Source organism: Eschrichtius robustus, chromosome 20, assembly GCF_028021215.1.
Source record: "Eschrichtius robustus isolate mEscRob2 chromosome 20, mEscRob2.pri, whole genome shotgun sequence".
Taxonomy (NCBI): domain Eukaryota; kingdom Metazoa; phylum Chordata; class Mammalia; order Artiodactyla; family Eschrichtiidae; genus Eschrichtius; species Eschrichtius robustus.
The window spans coordinates 18,801,989-18,827,268 of record NC_090843.1 but is presented as its reverse complement, the minus strand read 5'-3'; the positions used below and the strand labels follow the sequence as shown (position 1 = coordinate 18,827,268).

At 38.1% G+C, this 25,280-nt stretch overlaps 1 protein-coding gene across 9 annotated transcripts in view; it reads right to left on the bottom strand.

The window, feature by feature from the left end:
* CDK12 (cyclin dependent kinase 12) overlaps positions 1-18,912 on the bottom strand; it is a 62,919-nt gene extending 44,007 nt beyond the window's left edge. For 8 of the 9 annotated variants that reach the window (XM_068531842.1, XM_068531843.1, XM_068531846.1 and 5 more), the window contains exons 1-6: positions 17,805-18,911; positions 12,668-13,549; positions 6,721-6,897; positions 5,649-5,788; positions 4,919-5,089; positions 1,513-1,702 (exon numbers count right to left, since the gene is read on the bottom strand). In XM_068531842.1, the coding sequence (XP_068387943.1) occupies positions 1,513-1,702; positions 4,919-5,089; positions 5,649-5,788; positions 6,721-6,897; positions 12,668-13,549; positions 17,805-18,853 (2,609 nt within the window). In that variant the 5' untranslated portion in view covers positions 18,854-18,911. Of the gene's footprint in view, positions 1-1,512; positions 1,703-4,918; positions 5,090-5,648; positions 5,789-6,720; positions 6,898-12,667; positions 13,550-17,804 lie in introns of all 9 variants that reach the window. The other variant, XM_068531840.1, reaches the window with a different exon arrangement.
* Between the last annotated feature and the right edge of the window lie 6,368 nt (positions 18,913-25,280).

Sequence of the window (25,280 nt, the reverse complement as noted above, 5' to 3'; positions counted from 1 at the left end):
CCCTGACCAGGGATGGAACCCACACCCCTCGCATTGGAAGACGAAGTCTTAACCACTGGACCGCCAGGGAAGTCTCCAGAAAGGAATGATATTTTTAATATCGTGTTTTGTCTAAAAAAGATATTTAAGTACAAATAACAATTTTACAGTAATTTGTACAATTAATATAATAATGCATTAATTGTATAATTTAAAAACAAAAAATTAACCAGCACCCTTCAATGGCTGTTACCTGTAAATAAAATTTAAGCTCCTTAGCAAGATATACAAGATCTTTGAATTGGCTCCTTGCAACTGTCCAGCTTCATCTCTTGCCATTATGTGCTTCACTCTTCTTGCCCTAGCAATACTGACTCCTTTACAGTTTTCCAAACATAACATGTTATCTTCACATTTATGTGCTTTTGTACATGCACTCTTCTTTTGCCTAGAAATGTGAACCTCTGTTGTCAGCCTTTCTGATAAATTCCTATTCATTCCTCAAGACTGCATCTTCCCAAATGCTCCCAGATTCAAGGGAAAAAAAAAAAAAAGCTTAATAAATGTTTATTGAATTGAGCAACTTATTTATTTGGCTTCCCTACTAAACTCTGAAATCTTCAGGGACCAACCATCCCATGTGGGACTTTTAGTGCTAACCAGGACAGTCTCAGGCAACACTGGAGAGTTGGTCACCCTACTCCACAAAGACAGGAAATATGTCATAACCATTCCATATTCCCATCTAGATAATGTTTGTTAAATAGAACTGATCAGAAATATTTAAAACAAAGGGTGCATCAGACAAAGATGGCTATAAACAGCCCACTACCTACAGAACCAAACACTGGCCTTATTTCAATGGTACCAGACTTGCTTTTTATTCCTCAGTATGCAGGGCTATCACCAAAGACTACTGTATCTCAACTGATATCACCAACGCAATTTAGGCAAATAGCCAAAGAGGAAGAAAGCAGATGATAAAAACTTCTGAAGAATAACACTGTTCTTCAACAAATTCCTGTCTGTCTATACTATTAAAACCCAGCAGTAAGTGCTGGGCAGAAAGGTCAGTCACCAACTACATTTGTGTTGACTCTGAAATTCGATAACTGAGAAAAGTCTCAAGAGCAGTTAAAAGAGCAGGTATGTTTCTCCCCACTAAACAAAGGAGAATGTCATTAAGAACTTGATGTGTGTTTGAATTTGCCTAAGACCACAAAAGTATTATTTACCAACTATGGCAAAAGCTCTTTGAATATTCCTATAGGATGTAAGTAATTCTCTAAAATGTCTGCATTTAAAAAAACCTTTATAATCCTACCTCTTTTAGTCCTTACCAACACTGAGTCTGGAGACTCTGCTGATCAGAGTACCCCTATCACAAGCTGTTCCTAAGGTATAGACATCAGATGTACATAAATGCAAAGAAGTGCATTATTGGGTTTACCTATAACCCCAATTAACTAGCTGAAACTAAGGGTGTCAGAAGAGAGGGAGAAAATGCTTAACCTCATATGGTTACTGTGTTACCTGTTGTTCAGCAAAATGTTAGAACACTTAATATCCCGATGCAGGAAATTCTTTTTGTGACAGTAATCCAGTCCTTCCATTAGCTGTTTCATGAATGACTTGATATGATCCTCAGAAAAGTGCACCAAACCAGATTCCAAGAGTCCCATTAAGTCATGGTCCATATACTCAAATACAAGGTAAAAGGCTCCTACATAGGATGAAGGAAAAAATTAAAAACAAGAGAAAAAGGATGCCGAAATGACAATGCGTCAAATTTTAACATCATTTTGGAGTTGACCATAAGCTTTCTGGAAAAACCACTTAATTTTATACATGAAGAAACCAGAACTCAAGCAGTTGAATAACTTGCCCATTCTAACAATAAATAACAGAACTATTTTTTGAATTAATTTTCTGACTCATAGTCCAGTGCTCTTTGGACTACTTACTTCTCTGAAGGGACAACTGCCCCAATTAGATTGTATAACTAGTCTTTTATGATCTAAATCAGTTGGCAAATTATGGACCCCTTGGGCCAAATCCGGCCTGTCTATTGCTGTAAATAAAGTTTTATTTGGACTATACAACCATGCCCATTTGTTACACATTGTCTAAGACTATTTTGTAGAAATCTTTACCTTAGTTAACAGCACTCACATAATACGCCAGGGGTACATTTAGTACGAATTATTATTATTTTTTTAAATTAATTAATTATTTATTTATTTTTAGTTATGGCTGTGTTGGGTCTTCGTTTCTGTGCGAGGGCTTTCTCTAGTTGCGGCAAGCGGGGGCCACTCTTCATCGCGGTGCGCGGGCCTCTCACTAGCGCGGCCTCTCTTGTTGCGGAGCACAGGCTCCAGACGCGCAGGCTCAGTAATTGTGGCTCACGGGCCTAGCTGCTCCGCGGCATGTGGGATCTTCCCAGACCAGGGCTCGAACCCGTGTCCCCTGCATTGGCAGGCAGATTCTCAACCACTGCGCCACCAGGGAAGCCCCTAGTACGAATTATTAATGAAATTTATAGTATTTAAGAATTGAAAGAAAAATGAATCATCTAATTCAATTTCCTAAATTTAAAAGTAGATAAAAGGCTAAGAGAATTGTGAAAGATTTGAAATCCACGTTATCTTCCCACTTTCAGCAGGCTGCATGATAGAGGCAAATACTGTAACATAGGAAATACTAGACCTAGTTAGACAATGATCCATCCAGCCTAAAATTCTTCTCTCAGTAGCATAAAGGCAAGGATTCTTAGTCTAGGGGACAGGCTTCAAGGACTCTTTGAACTCTCTAAATAGCATACAACATTTTAAACACACGTGTATGCAACATTTTAAATGTATTTTTTTGAAGAGTGAATCCATAAGATATTTTAAAAGGTTCATGACCCCCAAAAAGTTAAGAACCACTGCATTAAAGGAATATCTTATCTTTAGCTAAGCCCTCGTATGAATTAAGAAAACACTAAAACTGCAAAAGAGGAGTGGATAAAGGACACAAACGGACAACTCAAAAAAAGAGAAAATAAGTAAAATTGATCGACATGGAAAAAAACTCAGAATATAAAGAATGCAATCCAAAATAATGATATCATTCATGCTTCACCTATCAGATAAGATGACAATTTTTTAAAAAGATAAACTCAATGTTAGGGAGGATAAAGTGGGATGGGACTCACTGGTGGGACATAAATTATTACTATCTTTCTTAAAAGCAATCTAACATTAAATATGAAAATTCATTTGACCAAATAATTCTACTTCTAGGAAACTATATTAAGAAATAAATCAAAATACAAATATTTATGCACAAAGATGCTCAATGCAGTGCTATTATAATATTTTTTTAAACTGGCAACTAATTGTTCAACAAGGACTGGTGAAATAAATTTGGATTCATCTATCTTTATGCACAGTCATTAAGACACGTTAATGATACAGGAAATTGCTTATGACAAGTTATAAAGCACTAAATACACTTTGATCTTGGTTATGTTAAAATAAATACAATATATATAAAATATAAAGTACTAGAAAAAAATATGCCAACATGCTAATACTACAGTGGTCTTCTATGGATGCTGGTATACTGGGAGTGGGAGAGAAGTGATTGCCATTTTCCTTTTCTTACTCGCCTATGTTTTCAATTTTTCCACAATGGGCATGCATCACATCCATTCATTCATTTATTATTTTATGATTAAAAAATTTTTTTTTAATTTTTTGGCTGTGCCACACAGCTTGTGAGATCTTAGTTCCCCGACCAGGGATCGAACCCGTGCCCCCTGCAGTGGAAGCACGGAGTCTTAACCACTGGACTGCCAGGGAAGTCCCCTATTATTTCATGATTTTTTAAAAAAGAATTTAAACAGTACATGGTAAATTATTTAAACAGTACAGAAGGGCATGGATGAAAAGCAAGCACCTCTCCAGAAGCAACCAATTAACATTTTCTTACACTTCCTCACAGAAACTAGTTATACACTGTATTATTTTTATAATCAGAAAAGGTTAAAAAAAACACCCAGAAATATACCTAGTATACTTAATTCTATTCCAATCTAACTTTCATAAATTTATCTAAGCAGGATTTCCTCTTTTCTTTAAAACTACTTCTACTAAACTCAAGAGGTGTTACTCCCCTAGTGCTAATATATGAGGCTCTGTAAAGAAGTCCAACTTAACTTTATCCATTACCCTCCTAATTTTATGTATTTCAATCATATTCTCTGTTAACATCTCAGGCTATATTCACAGATGCCACCTCTTCACAGCTGCCTCTCTCTAAACCTTCAGATTTACTTTAATAAAAGTAGGCTGGATGTCATACATAGACTACTTCAAACATAAGTATGGAAACAACAAACGAGTGTATCCCCCATAAACAAAAGTTACAAATCCAGGAAAACAAACCACTATGTGACCTGAAAACTGTTTTAGAAATACCTGCTTTGGATTCTAAACTGTATGAGTACAAAACTACATTTAAAAAAAAAAGGATGCATATAAATGAAGGATGTAAAAATGAGAATAACTGTCAAATCTGGGTTTTAATTTCCATTATTGTTATTACAATTTGTAAAAAACAAAACCAAAAAAACCCGACTTCAAAATGTTGGTTGGAGGAGAATCTTATATTGTTTATGTGCTGGCCTTATTAGGTGTTAACAGCAGACTCTAATTTTAATGATTAACAATGATTTCTAAAAGTGTAAGAGTACACTAATGACGAACAGACATTTTATAAAATAAGCACTGTTCAGCACAAGAACAATCTGTTAACATCTTAATTCTGATGTGGATTAAAGAAAGAAGCTGGACTTTAGTACAACTTGTTAAAAAATGCAAACAGGCAAACAAGCTAAGAAAGGGAAATAAAATGTACCAATCTCCCATGCAGAAACATGATTCTTTGCTAGTACCTTTGTCCTTCTTGAAATCCAGCGCGTCTTGTTTATCTGTGACAATTTCCTTCATGTTAACAACACTTCGGTGGATTAGCTGACGAAGGATTTTGATCTCACGAATGGCTGTGATTGGGAAGCCCTCTTTCTCATTGTCCAGTCTCACCTTCTTCAGGGCCACTAGCTCTCCTGTTACAACAATTCAAACTGTTATATTACAATTAGCATTTTTTGGCCACCATCATGAATCAACCAATATATGCTCTTGCTCTGAAACATAGACTTAATGCCTACTTTAATGCTACATGGCAGATATTTTTACACTGTTTAAAAAAAAAAAAAAAATCCTCATGTTCTCTTTCTTATCTTTGTTTTTTTAAAGATTTTAAAAGTTTAATTCAATATTCTGTTAAGCCTAAAAATTTTGTATTATTAAAATATACCAATAATTCAACTACTTCATTTTATCTTCAAGGACTAGCCCCTTACCAAAGAGCAAATGACAAATTTTATTTTTACCTTCTCTTAAATTCCCAGCAAGCTTATTATAAAACATTTACAATGGACAGAAGGAGGAAGGTTTTTAGACAGTAGTAATTATACTATTCTTTTGGAAAATCTTAGTCTATTTCATAACTTTTGGAGACCAAATAGGAACTCAAAGTTTACTTTTGCTAAATCCACTTAAGACATCAGTACTGCTAAATTTTTAACCTTCTGACATCTAAAATTTTGTGGCAATATTTACCTGTGTCTTTGTCCTTGGCTTTATATACTTGGCCATAGGTTCCCTCTCCAATAATCCCAATAATGTCAAACTTGTCCACACAGCGTTTCCCCCAGTCACTTTCTGTTTGTCTTCTTTCTCCATAACGAGGACAACAAATTCTAAAAAAGGCAAAACAAAAATAAAAACAAACAAAAAAGTTATTTTAAAAAATTAAGTGTATTCCTTTTTTTCTTTTTCTTTCTTTATTTTTTTGGCTCCATCACATGGCTTGAGGGATCCTGATCAGGGATCAAAACCGTGCCCCCTGCAGTGGAAGCATAGAGTCCTACCCACGCCAAGAAATTACCTAAGTGTATTCAAAGAACAAAACAGAATTCTTTTATGATGATTTCTCTGGCTCCTGAGTCTTTTATCAGTTTATTAAAAAAGCAGGAACAAATGATATGAAATAAATAGTTTAAACAGTCTCTCACAGTGGCTAATCTCTCACAGATTTTTTTTTTTTTGCTTCAGGAAGACATAAGATCAAATAACAATAGATCTGCTACCTTACTGAGTACTGGCTTCCTCAACCATAGACTGGGAAAATAATCCCTACATCATAGGGTTACTATGAAAGTAAAATATAAAACTTTGGCAATAATATGTGCTCAACAAATGGCAACTATTTTTACTACCAAGAGAAGAATGCTAACAATCAGAAGATCAAACTCAGATTCTACTACATTTATGGCATGGCAATTTATGTAGTTCAGGGGAAAAAAAATCCCACATCTATTAATTCTTCATTAATGTGTACATGGTTGACACCCTCTGAATTAAAGGATTTTTTTCTTCTTCAATACGCTAAGTATTATGAATTCAAAAGATACAGTGGGATCAATGTTCATGGTATACTTGGAATTGGGAAATTATTGCTTTTCTAAAAAACACAACATGGTATCTATGAGTGTAGATGAAAGGATTTTATCCATTAAAATAAAATAAGATCTACATTAGGCCCAATCCTCTATAAGCCTACTGGTGTAGGTTGAGGTCCAAAGGTAAGGAAGAAAGCTGTAATTAAGGATGGGTCCCTCCAAAAACTCACTTTGGTCTCTTTTTGTATGGTTGCTGAGGTGGTGTGATTGCCTTTGGTTCTGGAGAGTCTGGGGGAGATGGATCCCCACCAGGGAGCTCTGGAGGGAGAGGGAGGTCTGTGAGTAGATGACGTGGCCTTTGTTCCTTCTCTTTCTTTACAGGTTTTGAAGGTAGAGTTTCTTTTGGACTAAACAACAGAGAGGAAAAAATGAAAAAGATCACAATTACTTAAAGGATGTGCAAATAAAACTTTTCAAAGATTATAATGTCTGGCGGTTAAAAGATTACAAAGATTTTACTTTTAAGGGAAAAAAACCCTTAAAATAAATAATATAACATAAAGTAATATAACATAAAGAAATGGAGTTTATCACAGTTAAAGAGACTTGGATTTTGCAAAAAGAAATCCAAAGTATATTAAAAAAACCAATACAAAATTTGGCATATTATTTGTAGAAACTTTAATAAACTTCTTTAATGTCCTTCCTAAGATTCTACTTGGATTTTTATTGAGATGAAATAAAATGCAGGAAGTTATAATCTTAAATTTGCAAAGCACCACTGCAACTCACGAAGTCACCAAACCTGCTCCATATTTTAACCAGCAAAGATTTAAATGACTGAAAGCCCAGCAATGTAATATTGGGTTGGCCAAACAGTTTGTTCAAGTTGTTCCATGTTACAGAAAAACCTGAACGAACTTTTGGGCCAAGCCAATACTATTATGCTACTAAAGATGTGGAGAGAAACTTGGAAAAAGAAAATAGTATTTTACAGTGTTTTGTAAGAAATACAGCTAAGCTGGAAATCAAAATAAGTGAAAAATATACTTATTTATTCTACTGGCTGGGAAGCAAAAGGCAACCATATCCGACCATCCAAAATGGATAAATAACCTTCAAACTAAAAATCTAAGGAGAAAGAGTCCAAGAGACTATTTCAGAATCATTAAAACACTGGTAGCAGAAGGTCTCTCATGATAATCAACAAATTTTAATAGTCAGTGGGGGAAACAGAAGGGATGGCTTTCCTGGAATAGATTAGAAAATTCAGTTTTCAGATCCAATTTTTAACCACCTCTATTTATGAGTAAAGGAAGGATTTTGTGCCATGCATGTCCTCAGAAAAGATAGTGCAGCATACGAATTCATGCCTACAAATAAAACCATGCTAGATAGTCTTCTGTATTCCATCACAGTATCAGAAGATTAAAAAGGATCTAAGAATCCTAACCACAGTACGAACCTCCTCTACATTTTCAACAAGTGGTTATTTAAAAAAAAATTCTTTCATGAATACATCCACAGAACCAATAAAGAACAGATCTACCCCTTGCAATGTATCTTTTTTTTTTTTTTTTTTTTTTGGCTGTGTTGTCTTTGTTGCTGGGCACGGGCTTTTCTCTAGTTGCGGAGAGCAGGGGCTACTGTTCGTTGCGGTGCACGGGCTTCTCATTGGGTGGCTACTCTCTCTGCAGAGCACGGGCTCTAGGCGCGTGGGCTTCAGTAGTTGTGGCACTCGGGCTCAGTAGTTGTGGCTCATGGGCTCTAGAGCGCAGGCTCAGTAGTTGTGGCGCACGGGCTTAGTTGCTCCGTGGCATGCGGGATCTTCCCGGGGCAGGGCTCGAACCCGTGTCCCCTGCATTGGCAGGTGGATTCTTAACTACTGCGCCACCAAGGAAGCCCTGCAGTGTATCTTTTTAAAGCATACTGCTGCCCTCTGTGTGTGAAACACAATCTCAAAAGCTACTACTTCCTACCAATTTTCATCATTTTAATCTCTTATAAATCAGACAGAACAATAGAATCTAGTTTGTACCGTATCAACCAGAACTGGGGTAGTCAATGGAGAGCAAAACAATCACCTGAAACTTTCTGTTAAATTACTGATAGAGATGAACACACAACATTATTATAATTTGCACTAAGATTTTTCTACCCTGGGAACAAAGCCTGTTACCAGAAAACTCTTGAGTCAGGATGCCATATAGATTTTTTAAATTTCCCCAAGTTTTAAGACATTTGGGAAAGAAAATTCCTAATTTTTCAACTAATGTCAAAATATTTTTTATAAATTTCAATTCCTCATGACTCAGAAATAGATTCCATCTTGGTTCTGTGTCACTAGAATCAAATTATCTGAATTCTTTCACCATCATTTAAGTTCAGTCTATATTTTATATTTACACTTGTTTTCTCCAAAATTTACTTTATGGGTTCAAATATTGTTTGCCACTGTGAAATGTACATTGCTTCTGAAAAATTATATTGTTAGTATGTTTATGTCAAGAAAGAATGAGTGTTTGATGGGATATGTACTACCAGTTCAGGGCACACAAGTTAACAGAGGTCAAATTCTGTTTCAACAAATTCCAAATGTACCAAAAACCTTGGAATAATGATGACCCATAAAATTGCAGTGCTTAACAACATTATGCTCTTTAGCCTTCAGTGTAGGGCACTCACTAAAATAAAGCTCTATATAGTTCTGAGGGCATACAGTAGATGCAGAGAGCCTAGCATATTGGAGCAGATACTGAACATCTAAGTCATTACTTGAAGATTCAGTACCAGGAAGTGCTGATCTACCCTATCAATATCAGTATTTCCTGGTTCTCCATTTATACCTGCAGGTGGGTTCACATGTAGTGACAAGGTTGCATAATGCTTGTGTGTAATTAAAAAAAAAAAAAAGTTGCCAAGCTCCAAGATGCTGAAATTTTAGAATCCGGAGAGTCTCTTGGAATTTACGATGCTGGATTTAATCTGTAGGTACAATGTTAACACCTCTAATAAGTTTTTATTGTTAATAAAGAAAAAAATATGAATTTACATATGAACTATGCGAAAAGAAATTAATTCTTTTTTTTTGGCCGTACCACGTGGCTTCAGGGCTCTTAGTTCCCCGACCAGGGATAGAACCCGAGCCCCCTGCAGTGGAAGCACGGAGTCCTAACCACTGGACCATCAGGGAATTCCCGAAAATTAATTCTTATCAATTAATTTTCAAAACGTAAAATAAACTACTTTAAATAGATCATTTATCTCCTTCCCCTTAAAGCAGGTTGTTTAAAAAGTGATTTATTTTTATAAATTTCTATTAAAAATTTGACTGAATATACATTAAAAACATTGTATTAGCATTCTAGTAAAAAACAAGCATTCTATTAGAAAAATCCTAAAATCGAATCTGAATGTTTACCCAGGTCTACTCTACACGAGCTCAGTACTTTAAAAATACAGCCTTTAAGAATAATGTAGACTTTACTCAAGTCTGAGAAGACTCCAAATGAACCAGGCTATCAAAAAAATAAAACAATATTTAAAAAACCCTATGTGGTTAACTGAAAATTTTTTAAAAAGCAGCAGATCCCCATGAATAGCTATGTTCATGAAGAATGTACTATATATCAAGGTGGATGTCTGGCAGCCTTTGCTTCTTGAAACCAAGAATCGTAGACCATGAATGAGAAAGGTTTTTGCAATACCATTAATTAAATTCACTCCTGCATTTGATACCTGGGTTAATACACTCCTGGCCCAATATATATGTTTGAAAGAAAAGTTTCATTCTTTTCCCAAAAGGACAAATCCTCTAATACAAGCTTTACGTCATCCAGGTGGCAAATAATTTCTTAACTACATGCCCGATGTCATTCCACACAAGCCCTGACCCTGGCTCCTTCAGCAGTTTTACTTATTCAAATAATCAATATTTAATGGCTGCATTCTGTGTTCTATGTTTAAAGCACTGTAGGCAATAAAAAAGATGTTAAGTCACATTCTCAACATTTAAGCTCCTGAAGCCTCACATGAGAGAAAGTAGAGAGGAATATGAATCCCATGTGCAACTTTCAGATTCCTTCCTAAAAAGTTTTCTTACATAAAATTATTTTTCGGGACTTCCCTGGTGGTCCAGTGGTTAGGACTCTGCGCTTCCAATGCAAGGGGGGCAGGTTCAATCCCTGCTCAGGGAACTAGGGTCCTGCATGCTGTGCGGTGTGGCCAAAAAAATTTTTTTTTAAATAAATAAATATTTTTCATGTGAAAGATAGGTGCAGCTGGTACCTGGACAGGGTGGCACCAAATAAGTAAATAAAGACAAGAACAGAAAAACCATCTTGAATTTACAGTTTTATAGTAAAAAAATAAAACTGATAGTGGAAGAAATCTTCACTTCCATTTTTCTACCTTTAATAAGGACTATAAAATAAAATAGTTACACTTTTGGAATCAGAATAAATATATAACAAAAATAATTTTCTCACTTCATTCTCTCTCTTACACATTTTTAAAGATAGCTACACATACTCAAATAAGCACTGAATGGTCTTACCTTACCCCTCATCTGCAATCTGAAAGATAAAAATTCCTATGTGCTTTCTATCAAAATTGTTCCACCTCTGGAAACCTGCACTCTATGCTGACGCATGGTAGGTAGGTTCAACAGCTATTTGGTTAGCCAAGTAAACATTTCAAAAGGAAGATTCTTAGCCACACTGATATTGTCCTAGCCACTACGTAAACTAATATTTAAACAAGGTTCCTGTGGATAGATAGTGGCCTAGGTTCCCTTTGGCTGATACTCAACTGACTATTTTCCAACAAAAACTGTAAAAATATATAGCTTGTATCTATGAGAAGTATATTGTGTACCTCAAACAAATTTTCTACATAAATTTCAGGTTCTGTTCTCCTTTGCAGTTCTCAGGATGTGGCAGAATTCATAAATACCTATTAATATTAGAAAGAGCATGTGGAATTTTTCTTTAAAATCAGATTTACAGCTATGTATAGTAATGGAGCCATTCTTTTAAATAATCTCTTTCCCCCTCATTTATTGCACTTGCACCCTCTAAAAAAAGCGCAGAGTGTAATCTGAAAAAATATAGACCTAAAGGGCTGAAATGTGTCACTGTTCAAACTACTGATGTCACCTGGAAAGTAAGGGAAGCTTGGGAATTGGTTTGGGATGCAAGACCGTTAATACTTATTTTTGTGCTTACAATGGAAGTTTGTTGCAATAAGTGAAACTCATATCCTCCAGAACAAGAGGGCAGAATCTCCATAGAAAAAAGAATAACACAAAGACTGCCATGGCATATGTCACTGCTAAATCATGTTTGTTTGGTGGTACTTGCCTGGCTAGGCCTGTCAAGAAATTAAACAAATATATTTCCTAATGCCTTCCATGAAATCAGATTCATGCTTCAAATCATTTCAGTTTTCAACACTCAGAGGACTCATTAAAATTAGAGCTCTTCCCATCACCCCACTGTGAATTTATATTCTAATTAGCAAAGATTCTACATATTGTTCTTTTCTTCTTACAGGATAATTAATTTTTTTAAAGCATCAGGAGGAAAAAAAAAAAAGTAGCTATAAAAGACATTTTTGGGACCACTGAGGATATTATTATTATTGATATGCTACTGATATTATTTAATAAATGAATAAGTTTTTTAGGGTGATAAAGGTATTGTGATTATATAGGAAAATGTTCTTGTTAGGAGAGACATGCTAAAGTATTCAGAAGTGTCATGATATCTACAGTTAAAACAAATGTGGCAAAAAATTAATAACTGGTGAATCGAGGTGAAGAGTATACAGGTGTTAGTTATATTCTTTTAACTTTTCTGCAGCTATTTAATATTAAAATTTTCAATGTAAAAATTTAAGGAGAAAAACACATGATTTTTTAAAATTTGAATCAAAATTGTCAATAAACACACTTATGAGAAAAAGGGTTACGAGACCTCAAACTGTAATTCTCTTTTCCTAATAAATGTCATGCATAAGGACTTTTCCACTGAAAACCAAACATCAAAGGCATTTCCTATTCATGAAAGCATTCTAAACAGCCATGCATTAGAGCAATTTTGACAAAGCTTGAGAACAAAAAATACATTACACTTCGAACAAGAGGGTTAAAATTTCCCAGTTAACCACAGGACTTACCTATCCATGTCATCATCTCCCAGTAATAAGGGTGGGAAGGGCAGAGGAGGCAACGTTGAAGTTTTTAGGTGTGGAATAGCAGCTGTTACAGATACTTGAGTCTTCACAGAAACCTGTACAGGGGGCTGAGAATTTGCCTGAGAGGACAGAGTTGATGTCCTTGGGTGAATAGAAGGGGGCAAAGTTGAAGTACTAGAAGAAAGAACCTGACTAAATGCTGGTTGGGGAGGAGGCAGAGGTGGTTGCTGTGGAAGAGCTGGTAGTGGAGGCAAAGGTGGCAAGGGGGGTGTCTGAGGTGGAGGGGTAGTAGTTGGTAAAGGAGGTGGAGAAGTAACTGTGGGAAGAGGTGGAAGGGTCTCCTTTTCAGATGTCTCTGTCTCTTTTGGAGTAGCAATCTCCTCTTTCAGTGCTACAGGTTTAGAGTCTCTTGTTCCCTGTCCTTTCGAATCTTTAAGAACAGGATGCTTCTCAGAGTTCTCATCCAACTTTATTTTCCCTGTATCTAAAGAACTTTTCACCTCTGTGTTTAGATGTGTTACATTCACCAGTTCAGTATCTGGGGCAGATTTTTCCAATTTTACACCTCTGGGTAACTTTTTAGACTCCAAGCCTGAATCCTTAGCCTCTACTGAACTGTTCTCTTTTCTAGGCAAAAATATAGGTGAACCCTTGGATTCCTTTCCATCCATTTTTGCTGCAGCAGCAGCTGCTCTTTCTTTCTTTTTCCTACTGAGTTCAGCTCCCAAGCTGGAGTTCAGTGGAAGCCTGACAGGTGAGATACTGGAATGTCGACTGCGTGACCCGGATCTCTTCTTTTTACTATGAGAAGTTGAGTGTCTTGAATATGCAGGACTTCTACTTCTAGACTTCATGGATTTTCTACTGGAAAGAGAAAACAGCAGTTTAAAATAGATAGACTACAGCAATATGGAATAGATCAGTTAAACAAACTATGAAGAACTGTAACTTAAAAAACCCACTTTGAGTATTTAGCAATCTTAAAAATAGATTAGGTACCATCAAATAATAATAATAATGTATCAATATTGGTTCATTAATTGTAACAAATATAAGATGTTAACAATGGGGAAACTGAGTTTGAGGACATAAAATAATTCTTTGTACTATCTTTACAATTTTTCTGTAAATTTAAAACCGTTCTTTACTTAAAAAAATAGATTAGATGGGCTTCCCTGGTGGCGCAGTGGTTGAGAATCTGCCTGCCAATGCAGGGGACACGGGTTCGAGCCCTGGTCTGGGAAGATCCCACATGCTGTGGAGCAACTAAGCCCGTGTGCCACAACTACTGAGCCTGCGCGTCTGGAGCCTGTGCTCTGCAACAAGAGAGGCCGCGATAGTGAGAGGCCCGCGCACCGCGATGAAGAGTGGCCCCCACTTGCCGCAACTAGAGAAAGCCCTCACACAGAAACGAAGACCCAACACAGCCAAAAATAAATAAATTAATTAATTAATTAAAAAGGGAAATTCTTTAAAAAAAAAAAAAAGGCTAAGTCATCTAAGCAAATAAATTAAAAAAAATAGATTAGAAGGAAATAAATCCTGCATGGCAACATATTTCAATCATATAATCTAAAAAATTATCCACTACTTATTCAACTGAAGGAAGATGGATGGATACTTTTTTCCCATGTTAGAAAATACCCATATTCACAATGATTACTTTTAGCATTTTGGTTTAAATATGTGATAAAATGAAAACATGACTTTAAAAAGTCATACTTAATGCTAAATGTGGGTTATATCAATTAGGAAGTTAAAAGTAACTAGCACACTTCACCAAAACCTAAATTTTTAAAACTAGACAGCTATTTTATTGAGAAATCCCAGGAAAAGATTCTGTTCCTTGTATCCTCACTTTATTAAGTTGCGCCTATACTAAACAAACCCCCAATATACAAGAGTTAGGATTTACAAAAACTAGATAAACCGGAGAAACTGTCTTACCAAAATAATTTATTAGAAATTCTTAAAACTATGATGGCTTCTAGTACTTTCAAATATAAAATGATTTCCAATAAACTTTTTAGGAATTCATAAGGCAAGGTATTATTGCATGTTCAACTTATCTTCTCCATTATTAAGGAAGGATTGGGAAGTAAAATCTGGGAATCTATAAGGCAGATTATTCTAAATTAAAACCCAAACCCTCATTAATTCCTTTTTGCTTTTTAATAAAGCCTAATGTGCTCAGGGCTCAGTGTGAGGAGGAAAAAAAAATAGCACAAAAAATGTGACTGGACAAAAGATAATTTGCCCAGTAGTGTAAAACGAATTGTTCCCATTCCAGATCTTCAATATCTCCCTTTATCGTTGATCATTGGTAAGATTGATGTGATCCAAAATGCTTCAAAACAAATAGCATATACATGGTAAGTGAAACAACTCACATGATGTCATGATTTTCTTATACATATAATGCTTTTTGGAAACTTTCTTCCAAGTTTATTAAAATGTAAAGTTATCATTGGATTCAAAGTGCTCAAAACAACAATAACAACAATGTATATATGAACACGAGGATATAAAATACTGAAAGTAGTTAAGTGAATTTACCAAATATCCAATTACCCTTCAGAAAACTAATACTTCTCTTGTAAATGAGTGGCTAAAACAAGAGGTATTCTCATATTGAAGTATAGGCTGGTCTAAAACTAACATTATCTCAGGAAAACACTAAATAATGTCAGAGACCGTGCTCTACAAACCACTGTTTCTTTCATCTTTCAGCATGACTAAATCTTCCTAAGGAACTCTGCTACAAACCCTCAACTTCTGAACAGAAGCCTACTGTTAATAGGACGTTTGGATGGCCATAACTTATATAAACGTTACATTTGAGGTCCAGGTCCACTCTTCATGGAAAAAAGGGGGTAAAAGGGAACAACAAATAGGTAAATGCAGGCAACAAAAAAAATTGTCTTCAAAAACAAATGTATTTTTTCCCTGAATTAAGTTAGGTTCCACCATTTGAAATGAAATTTCTACTATTAATCACTACTAATTTGGTGGATGCAAAGACCTTGCGTTTCTGCCAAAGCATTTTCAGTCTATAAAAATGAAATCTTTTGTTTAATTTTGACTGTCTCTCTCAAGGAAAAAAAAGAGAGAATACCATAAAAGGGATCTGTATGTTCCTCCACTCCGACTCTAAGAAATTGAATGAGGAAAAATACGTACATAACGCACACACACAAACACATAATGCTCTTTTCAAGCCAACTAAAAATGTGCATGTGACTCCAGGATTATTATCTAGTGTTTATATTTGTGTCCTATAATACCGTGTCTCCAATTCTTTGATTTATTTTTACCAACACTGCACTAGTTCCAACTAAGTGAGTAGAGGAAGAGAGAACTTGAGATTTGAATCCAAAAGGAATCATTGCAAAGTAGCAGTTTTTACTGAAACTTGTTTTAGTGCTTTAGCCTCGATGTAATTCTGTATTCCCAAACCCCATTAACAATCAAAAATTCTCAGAATAGCCTTTATGAAACTACTCCCTCAAGAAAACAAATATTCTGAGAATATTTCTTAGGCATCCTTTAAAAACTAAGCAATTTTACAAATGGTACACTTAAGACATCCATTTCACTGTATATAAATTTACCCCTCATCCCTCCAAAAAAAAAAAAACAAGTGAACTCTAGCTAATGGTGTACATGCTAAAGTGTTTACAGTGAAGTATACGGATGTCTGCAACTTACTTTGAGATGAATCAAAACAAATGAAGGTGGAGAGATGGATAGAGATGATAAAATGTATAGCAAATATTAATTGCAGAATCTAGGTGGTATATACTTGAGTCCTCACTACAATTCTTTCAACTTTTCTGTGTCTGAAAAATTGTAATAAAATGGAGGGGAAAAGCCTAAGGAACTTCAGACTCTGACAGCTAAGAACTCCTGTAGCTTGATGAATTCAAACTAGTTTATGAATAATTATAACTTTAAGTCAGCAAAAATTACTCACATTGACCATATAAAAGACATGCATGGATTTTTTCGAATTCGCCTAATTTCTCTACTAGTGTTCAACAACATTTTCCTCATTCTTTGATAGAATTTACTGACTGGCTCCAAGTACCAGGCACTGTACCTGGCTATGCACTCATATTTACTAATTAATCCTCACAACAACTCTAGAAGTAGGTAGTTATTATTCTCATTTCACACACAGAGAAATTAAATTATACACCAAAGGTCACAAAGCAAGATTAGGATTCCACTCAGGTAGAACTCCAAAGCCCAAGTTCTGCTTTTGAGGAAAATGTTAAGTCCACAAAGAGGGAGGTACATCTCATCACCTAGGAACAAGAACGATTTTCTGTAGACAATTCACTTCAACAATTAAATTTCAAACTAACATGACTTTCTCACCAAAAATATCACAGTGAAGGTACTATTACCAATTTTTAAGAGAAAGACTTTGAAATTCACCTGTGGTCACAAATAGGTCAATGGTGATGCTGTAAATAAAATCAAATTATCCTTGGAACCAATTTCTGCTAGGTTATACCATAAAAGGGAAAAAGAACTAATTGGCTGAATTTCCACTAGAAACATCACATGAAAGATAGGAGTCTCCTCTAAGTTATCAAAAAATTGTCAATTAGGAAATAAACTTACAGGTTTGGAGACTCAGTGAACAGCACAAATGGTAGATGGCTTAGGCAAATAGCCCCGAGATAATACAAATGAAAATTTTTAATTTCTTACATCTCCAATCAGGTCCAATGAAGCCTAAGGCACTAATACCAAAGTGATCTTTTAAAAGTTAAGACAAAGCAACCGAAATAGCTGGATAAACTCTGGGCACCAGTATCAATCCTATGCAGTCAGTAAGCAGAAGCCTATGATTTTTCTCACATGGGAGCTTACAACTGAAGATCCCACCACTGGAAGTACCTACCTTTAGCAGCTGTAGGCATGTGAACTCTGCACTTCTCCAATTCTGGGTTAAGAGGAGACCAGACTCACCTACATGATGACTAGCCAATAGCAAAGTGTTCTAGTCAATGATGAACACCGGGGGCTTCAACAAAATGTTAACACGTCTAATCGCCAGTTCCTCATAAGCCACCGTAAGAAAGAACGGACTGCTAGACAAATAGCTCACCTGGGGAGCGGACTCCGGCTCAGAGAGCGCTTGCTCAGGAAAGGGCTGCTGGACCGCCTTCGGCCGTAGGGACTGGGTGATCTCCCACTGTAAGAGCCACTCCTTTCATAGCTGGAAGAACGTCGCCGGCTATAGGGACTCACAGACCTCTGTCGTCTACTGTAGGGACTGGGTGACCGTGCGCTGGACTGGTAGGCCGAAGGTTCCTTGTAAGGTGGGCTGATTGACTGCCTTCTTGAGGTACTTCCCGGACTCTTCTTGTAGGAGTCATAATTGCTAGAGGTGTGAGATCTCGGGGGACTAAGGTCATAATCTTGGCCGTAAGAAGCTCCTGAGGGGCTATCATCTTGCTTGGGGCTGTCCGACCACTTCCGGTGGGGGCTCCTGGACCTCCGTTTGGGGCTGTCCACGGTTTTGTAACTTTTGGGTGTTTCCCTTTTCCGATGACTTTTACTCCGGTCTTTGTGCCCGGACTTCAACTCACGTTCTTTCCGGGTCTTCTCCTTATGGAGTTTGGATGACCTGGATTCCTTGTTGCTGCTGCTTTTGGAGATCTGCGTCTTCCCATGGTCATCATTCTCCTCATTTGAACGCTTTGAACTTCCTGATATCCGGTCCTTCATCGATCCCGACTTGCTGGAGGCTTCCAGGTTTTTTTCTTTCTCTGACTGTTTAGTTTTCAGTAAGTCCCGGGAACGTCTGTGCTGGTGGTGACGGTGTTTGTGCAGGCGGTCACTCCGATCAGTCCCGCGACGTTCATCATTCTCCCTCCGGTCCAGTTTGAAGGCCATGTCGTCAGAGAAGGTATCGGAATCAGAGCTAATGTCATCATACTCCACCAAAGGTTTGATAATTGTACCCAAAGGTGCTGCTTCGGGGGTCACCAACCCCATGTCTTTGGAGTGCTTGGACCTATGCCGCTTGTGCTTCGACACCAAGCGGTGACGCTCTCTGCTGTTGGAGCTGCCACCTCCCGATGACGGCTGCAAAGTTCCAGAAGCTCCTCCACTCCCGTCCTTCTTGCCCCCATGTCTCTCTGGATTGGGCATTCCCTTTCCCCTGGCCTCAAAAAGGGGAAAAAGTTCCCCAGCACTCCAAAAAGTAACCCCCACCCTCCCCCCCAGCCCCAGCCCCACGCCTACCAAAGCGCCCCTACAAGGGGGTGGGGAGGGAAGGGACGGTAGCCCAGGCTCCTCCTCCCTCCCGACTCCTCAGCACCCTCCTACATGAGGTGGGGGGTGAAGGAGCCAGGGAAGAAATGAGAGTTCCTCAGCAGTGGAGTTGCGAGACAACGGGTAGCCGCTCGAGTCTGTTTGCCCTCCTCCCCACGCCGAGCCAATCCTCAGGCCCAGGCGCCGGGGAGGTCGAGGAAGTAGGAAGCCGACGGCCCGGGGCTGTGGGGCCGACTCCTGCTCTGGGGCCCTGTGAGGACTGCGCGCGCCCTTCCCCTACCCGGGAGCCCGGCTCGGGGCGGCTTCCTGTCGCTGGGGTCCCGCGGCCTAGGTGCCTCACACCCCCTTTGTCCCTCGCTCCTGAAAGAGCCCCTTTTCTAGCTTCCGCCTCACCTCAATACCTCACCCTCACTCGCTCCCTCACAGAGACTCTCAGTCACACACTAGGTTAAACCGAAACGGCACTGGGAGGAGGGGGGAGGGGGTAATCCCAGGAAATATCGCGAGAATCTGCAGTACTCTCGCGGTATTTCGTGCTTCCTTTCACCTCTCGCCACTGCCTGCTCAAACAACGCGAGAGCAGGTCCCAGGCCAGAAACGCATTCCGCCAGATTCTCGCGATAAGATCCCAGCTCCCCGTTTGAGCAAAACTTTATTGAAACGGACCTAGGAGGAATTTTTTAATTCAAGACTATATTAATAACTCAGTGAACAAATACATATTCCCAAGTTCCGGCGCAAACTAATTTTTGCATACTCTGTAACAGCTCCTTTAAATACCAGGATGAAAATATTGTCAACAGGATAAAGGGCAAATGTGGGGCTATTTCAACCCAAGTGCCTAAGTATTAACGATTCTTCCCACTTAGGTAGCATACACTACTACGTGCATTATTACTAATTCTCGTACTGCCCTGCAAAACACGATTTCCTCATCCCTATTTTACAGATAAGGAAACCCGGACTCAGAAAAATTGAGTAAGTTACTTAGGGTAACAAAGCTAATCCAGCAAGGGCCAAAGAAGAGATTAAAATTCACGTCTGGGGACTTCCCTGGTGGTGCAGTGGTTAAGAATCTGCCTGCCAATGCAGGGTGCGTAGGTCCGGGAATATCCCACATGCCGTGGAGCAATTAAGCCAGTGCACCACAACTACTGAGCCTGCGCTCTAGAGCCCGCGCTCTAGAGCCCACGAGCCACAACTACTGAGCTTGCATTCTACGACTACCGAAGCCCGCACACCTGGAGCCTGTGCTCCGCAACAAGAGAAGCCACAGCAATGAGAAGCCCACACACCACAGCGAAGAGTACCCCCTGCTCGCCACAACTAGAGAGAAATCCCGGGCACAACAACGAAGACCCAACACAGGCAAAAAAAAAAAAAAAAAAATTCATGTCTGACAAACTACAAGCTCTTTCATTGTGTGGCACTACCACTCTCCAGTCTGCTTAAAATCTTAAGAACCTTGAAAGCTCATCACCTCTTGAGATCCTCTTATGGCTCTTTTGGAATCATTTAGCCATTTATCTTCACACAGAAGATTATAGTTATGAACAAGCAAAGCATAGTATTCATGAACAGGAAAAAGTATCTTACACTGCTCCTCATTTTTTATTTTTCAAAATTCCTTGGCACATGTTAACTCATTCCATTCACAACTTACCTCTTCACAACTAACCCCTGAAATAAGTTGCATTAGTGAGGCGACTAAGGAACAGAGAAGCTAAGTGGCTTGTCCAAGGTTCCCCATTCTTTTCTTCAATAAATATAAGTGTGTGAGACGTTAAGGTCATTCTCCGTGTACTAGTGCCCACTGAGGGCCCTCAAGAAGGATATAGACAATATATTCATACCTCAAAATATAAGATAATAAATGTCATAAGAATGATACAGAGCAGTGTGGAGGTTCAAAAGAAGGTTGGGAGTGGTAAGAGAAAGCTTTATAAAAGTATGACATTTGAGGGGCTTCCCTGGTGGCACAGTGGTTAAGAATCCTTCTGCCAATACAGGGGACACGGGTTCGATCCCTGGTCTGGGAAGAGCCCACAAGCCGTGGAGCAACTAAGCCAGTGTGCCACAACTACTGAGCCCGCATGCCACAACTACTGAAGCCCGCACGCCTAGAGCCCGTGCTCCGCAATGAGAAGCCACCGCAATGAGAAGCCCGTGCACTGCAACGAAGAGTAGCCCCCACTCGCCGCAACTAGAGAAAGCCCACGCGCAGCAGGGAAGACCCAACACAGCCAAAAATAAATAAACAAAATTAAAAAAAAAAAAAGTATGACATTTGAGTTGGACCAGAAAGAGTAGATAGGGATTTGTATATGCAAAGAGCAGCCAGTAAATTAGGAGTCAGAAAACATTCTAAATGAAGGCAGAAAAATCTACTCTCCAAATCACTCCCTGAAAATGTTCTTGTTGCTTTGGGTCACATGGGTACAAAAAAAGTTTTTTACTTAAATGTTTGAGTCCATAAATCTTCATTTAAAAAAATGAAAAAGACGGGGAATTCCTGGCGCTCCAGTGGTTAGGACTCGGTGCTCTCACTGCCAGGGGCCCCGGTTCCATCCCTGATGGCGGAACTAGGATCCCGCACGCCGTGCGGCTCAGCCAAAAAAAAAAAGGAGAAAGACCAAGTTTTTCATGACAACTTTTTAATCATCTACGGAAGTAAAATTAATACTATCAAGAAAAAAGAAAGAAAAAAAGAGGATAGAGTTAAGCACTCGAACTCAGGTGTGGTAACTCCTCATTCATTGCTGCAAGAGGGCCTGGATGTAAAGGTCTCCACCAGTGTCTAACATGATGGCAGATGACATGAGACTTAATGAGCCGATTAGATGAAGTGACTGGTCCACCTTATTAAACGTTGGCATGAGTTCAGCAAAATTACTCTGATTTTTTTCTATCTTTTAAATGAGATCAAGGTTTTGACCCAGGATGCACCCACAACCCACAGTAAAATGGAAAAGTGGGGATGGCAAAAGGAATTGTGATGATGTGGCAAATTAAATCTTGAAGAGTAAAATTCATTATCCAAATTAATCCACCATTATTCCAGCAGTAGAAACTTTCTTTTTTTTTTAATTAATTTATATTGGAGTATAGTTGCTTTTTTTTTTTTTTTTTAACTCATTGTGTTATTTATTTATTTATTTATTTATTTACTTGGTTGCACCAGGTCTTAGTTGCAGCTCGCTGGCTCCTTAGTTGAGGTACATGGGCTCCTTAGTTGTGGCATGTGGACTCTTAGTTGTAGCATGCATGTGGGATCAAGTTCCCTTACCAGGGATTGAACGGAGGTCCCCTGCATTGGGAGTGCGGAGTCTTAACCACTGTGCCGCCAGGAAAGTCCCTGGAGTATAGTTGCTTTACAATGTTGTGTTAGTTTCTGCTGTTCAGCGAAGTGAATCAGTTGAACGTATACACATATCCACTTTTTTTTAGATTTCCTTCCCATTTAGGTCACCACAGATCACTGAGTAGTATTCCCTGTGCTAAACAGTAGGTTCTCATTAGTTATCTATTTTATACATAGTAGTGTATATATGCCAATCCCAATCTCCCAATTCGTCCTACCCCCTCCCTTCTGCCCTTGGTAACCATAAGTTTGTTCTTTACATCCGTGATTCTATTTCTGCTTTGCTAATAAGTTCATATGTACCATTTTTCTAGGATCCACATATAAATGATATCATATGGTATTTGTCTTTCTCTTTCTAACTTACTTTGCTTAGTATGATAATCTCTAGGTCCATCCATGTAGCTGCAAATGGCATTATTTCATTTTTTTTAATGGCTGAGTAGTAATCCATTGTGTGTGTGTATGTGTGTGTGTATATATATATATATATATATATATATATATATATATATATCTCACATCTTCTTTATCCATTCATCTGTTGATGGACATTTAGGTTGTTTCCATGTCTTGGCTATTGTGAATAGTGCTGCTATGAACATAGGGGTGCATGTATCTTTTTGAGTTATAGTTTTGTCCAGATACATGCCCAGGAGTGGGATTGCTGGATCATATGGCAACTCCATTTTTATTTTTGGGGGGAACCTCCATACTGTTTTCCACAGTGGCCGCACCAATTTACATTCCCATCAACAGTGTAGGAGGGTTGCCTTTTCTCCACACCCTCTCCAGCATTTATTATTTGTAGACATTTTAATGATGGCCATTCTGACTGGTGTGAGCTGGTACCTCACTGTAGTTTTGATTTCCACACTTCTCTAATAATTAGCAATGTTGAACATCTCTTTACGTGCCTGTTGGCCATCTGTATGTCTTCTTTGGAGAAATGTCTATTTAGGTCTTCTGTCCATTTTTCGATTGGTTTTTTTTTTTTTTTGGTTATTGAGTTGCATGAGCTGTTTGTATATTTTGGAAATTAAGCCCTTGTCGGTCTCATCATTTGCAAATATTTTATTTCCAGTCTATAGCTTGTCTTTTCGTTTTATGGTTTCCTTGCTGTACAAAAGCTTATACGTTTGATTAGGTCCCATTTATTTTTTATTTTTTTTAAAAGATATGGTACATTTTAAAAAATACTTATTTATTTAGGCTGTGCTTGGTCTTAGTTGCGGCTCATGGGATCTTAGTTGCCGCATGCTGCATGCAGACTCTTAGTTGAGGCACGCATGTGGGATCTAGTTCCCTGACCAGATCGAACCCAGGCCCCCTGCACTGGGAGTGTGGAGTCTTACCCACTGGACCACCAGGGAAGTCCCCTATTTGTTTATTTTTGCTTTTATTTCTATTGCCCTGGGAGACTGACCTGAGAAAACATTGGTATGATTTATTGTCAGAGAATGTTTTGCCTATGTTCTCTTCTAGGAGTTTTATGGTGTTATGTCTTTAAGCCTTCAAGCCATTTTGAGTGTGTCTAAATTTTTAAATACAACTGCTGAGATTGGCCCAAAAACTGGTGAGAATTGTGCCTTTGTAAAATAAGGGTTGCTTCCCTCTACAGAAAAACTTTGAACTCTGAAATTCCAGGACTGCATGATTTGCTTTATTTGCATGACCTCCCAGGGCAGGGAGTCAGGGCAACTCTGGGAAGCCCAAGGTGATCAGTCAGGTGATGACTGTAGTTTCCCTGTAAATCCCCCAAAGCAGGTCAGAAAGCTTCTCCTTAGGCTGTACACAAGGGGAAATATTTAACTAAAGTTATAATAATTTTCCCCCACCCCAAGGCCAATTTGTTAGTTTAGATTTTGGTTTAAAGAGTCCTCTGGAGTCTCCCACAAAGCTTAGTCACTTAAAATTTGTCCATCCTCCTCTTCTTGGCATATAAGATTACTCCTATGTGTACCTTAAATGCTTTTCTTATTTAATGACACGTCTCTCCTATCTTTACTTTTAGAGTACAAATTTTTCCACAATGTCATTTCAGCTGCATTTTTGGTTGAGAAATAATAACTTATTCTATTCTGTGACTAAAATTTGGTAAAGTTTATTCTGTTTTCAAGTTTTATATGATTTAACATTTCCTAGCCACACTTAGTACAGACATTATTGTTTATTTGTACAGAGAGCTTCCATGGGGAAATGTAACTGTGTATCCAACAGTGATACTTTGGGCATAAGAATAAATTAACAAAAATTTTTTGGGTGCCTACAATTACAGTGACCAGTCATATTTTCAGAACTCTAAATCAGGTAAGCCCATCAAGGGCTGGGGCTGTGCTTTCAAGTTTATATTACCAGCTCCTAATACACAAGTATTAGGACTCCACAGACATTTGTTGGATGAAGAGCACTTTGACAACAGGAAAGGAAACAGCATTTTATTTTTTGCTTTTATTTATTTATTTTTTGGCCGTGCCACACAGCTTGTGGGATCTTAGTTCCTCAACCAGAGATAAAACCCAGGCCCTTGGCAGTGAAAGCGTGGACTCTTAACAACTGGACTGCCGGGGAATTCCCATAGCATTTTAAATATGAACTGTCTTTGGAAATTCTCACTTGGATAAATGCTCTCTGTACTTCGTCAATGTTAAGATTGCTAGATTTACATTCTATAATATTTGGAACATACTTTTACACTAAAAAAAATTTGATTATCTGAAATTCAAATTTAATTGAGTGTTCTGTTTTTTATCTGACAACACTATCAGTTTATCCCAACAATGTGCATTGAGTCTCTGACATGTGTCAGGAGCTAGGCTAGGCAGTGTCACTAGACAGTAGTGAAAGCAGCCGCCCTTCCTGGATTTGATAGTTTAGCAGGGAAGACAGGCATTGAATGCATCATCATGTACTTAATTAATTTTGATGGTGAAAGTGGTATTA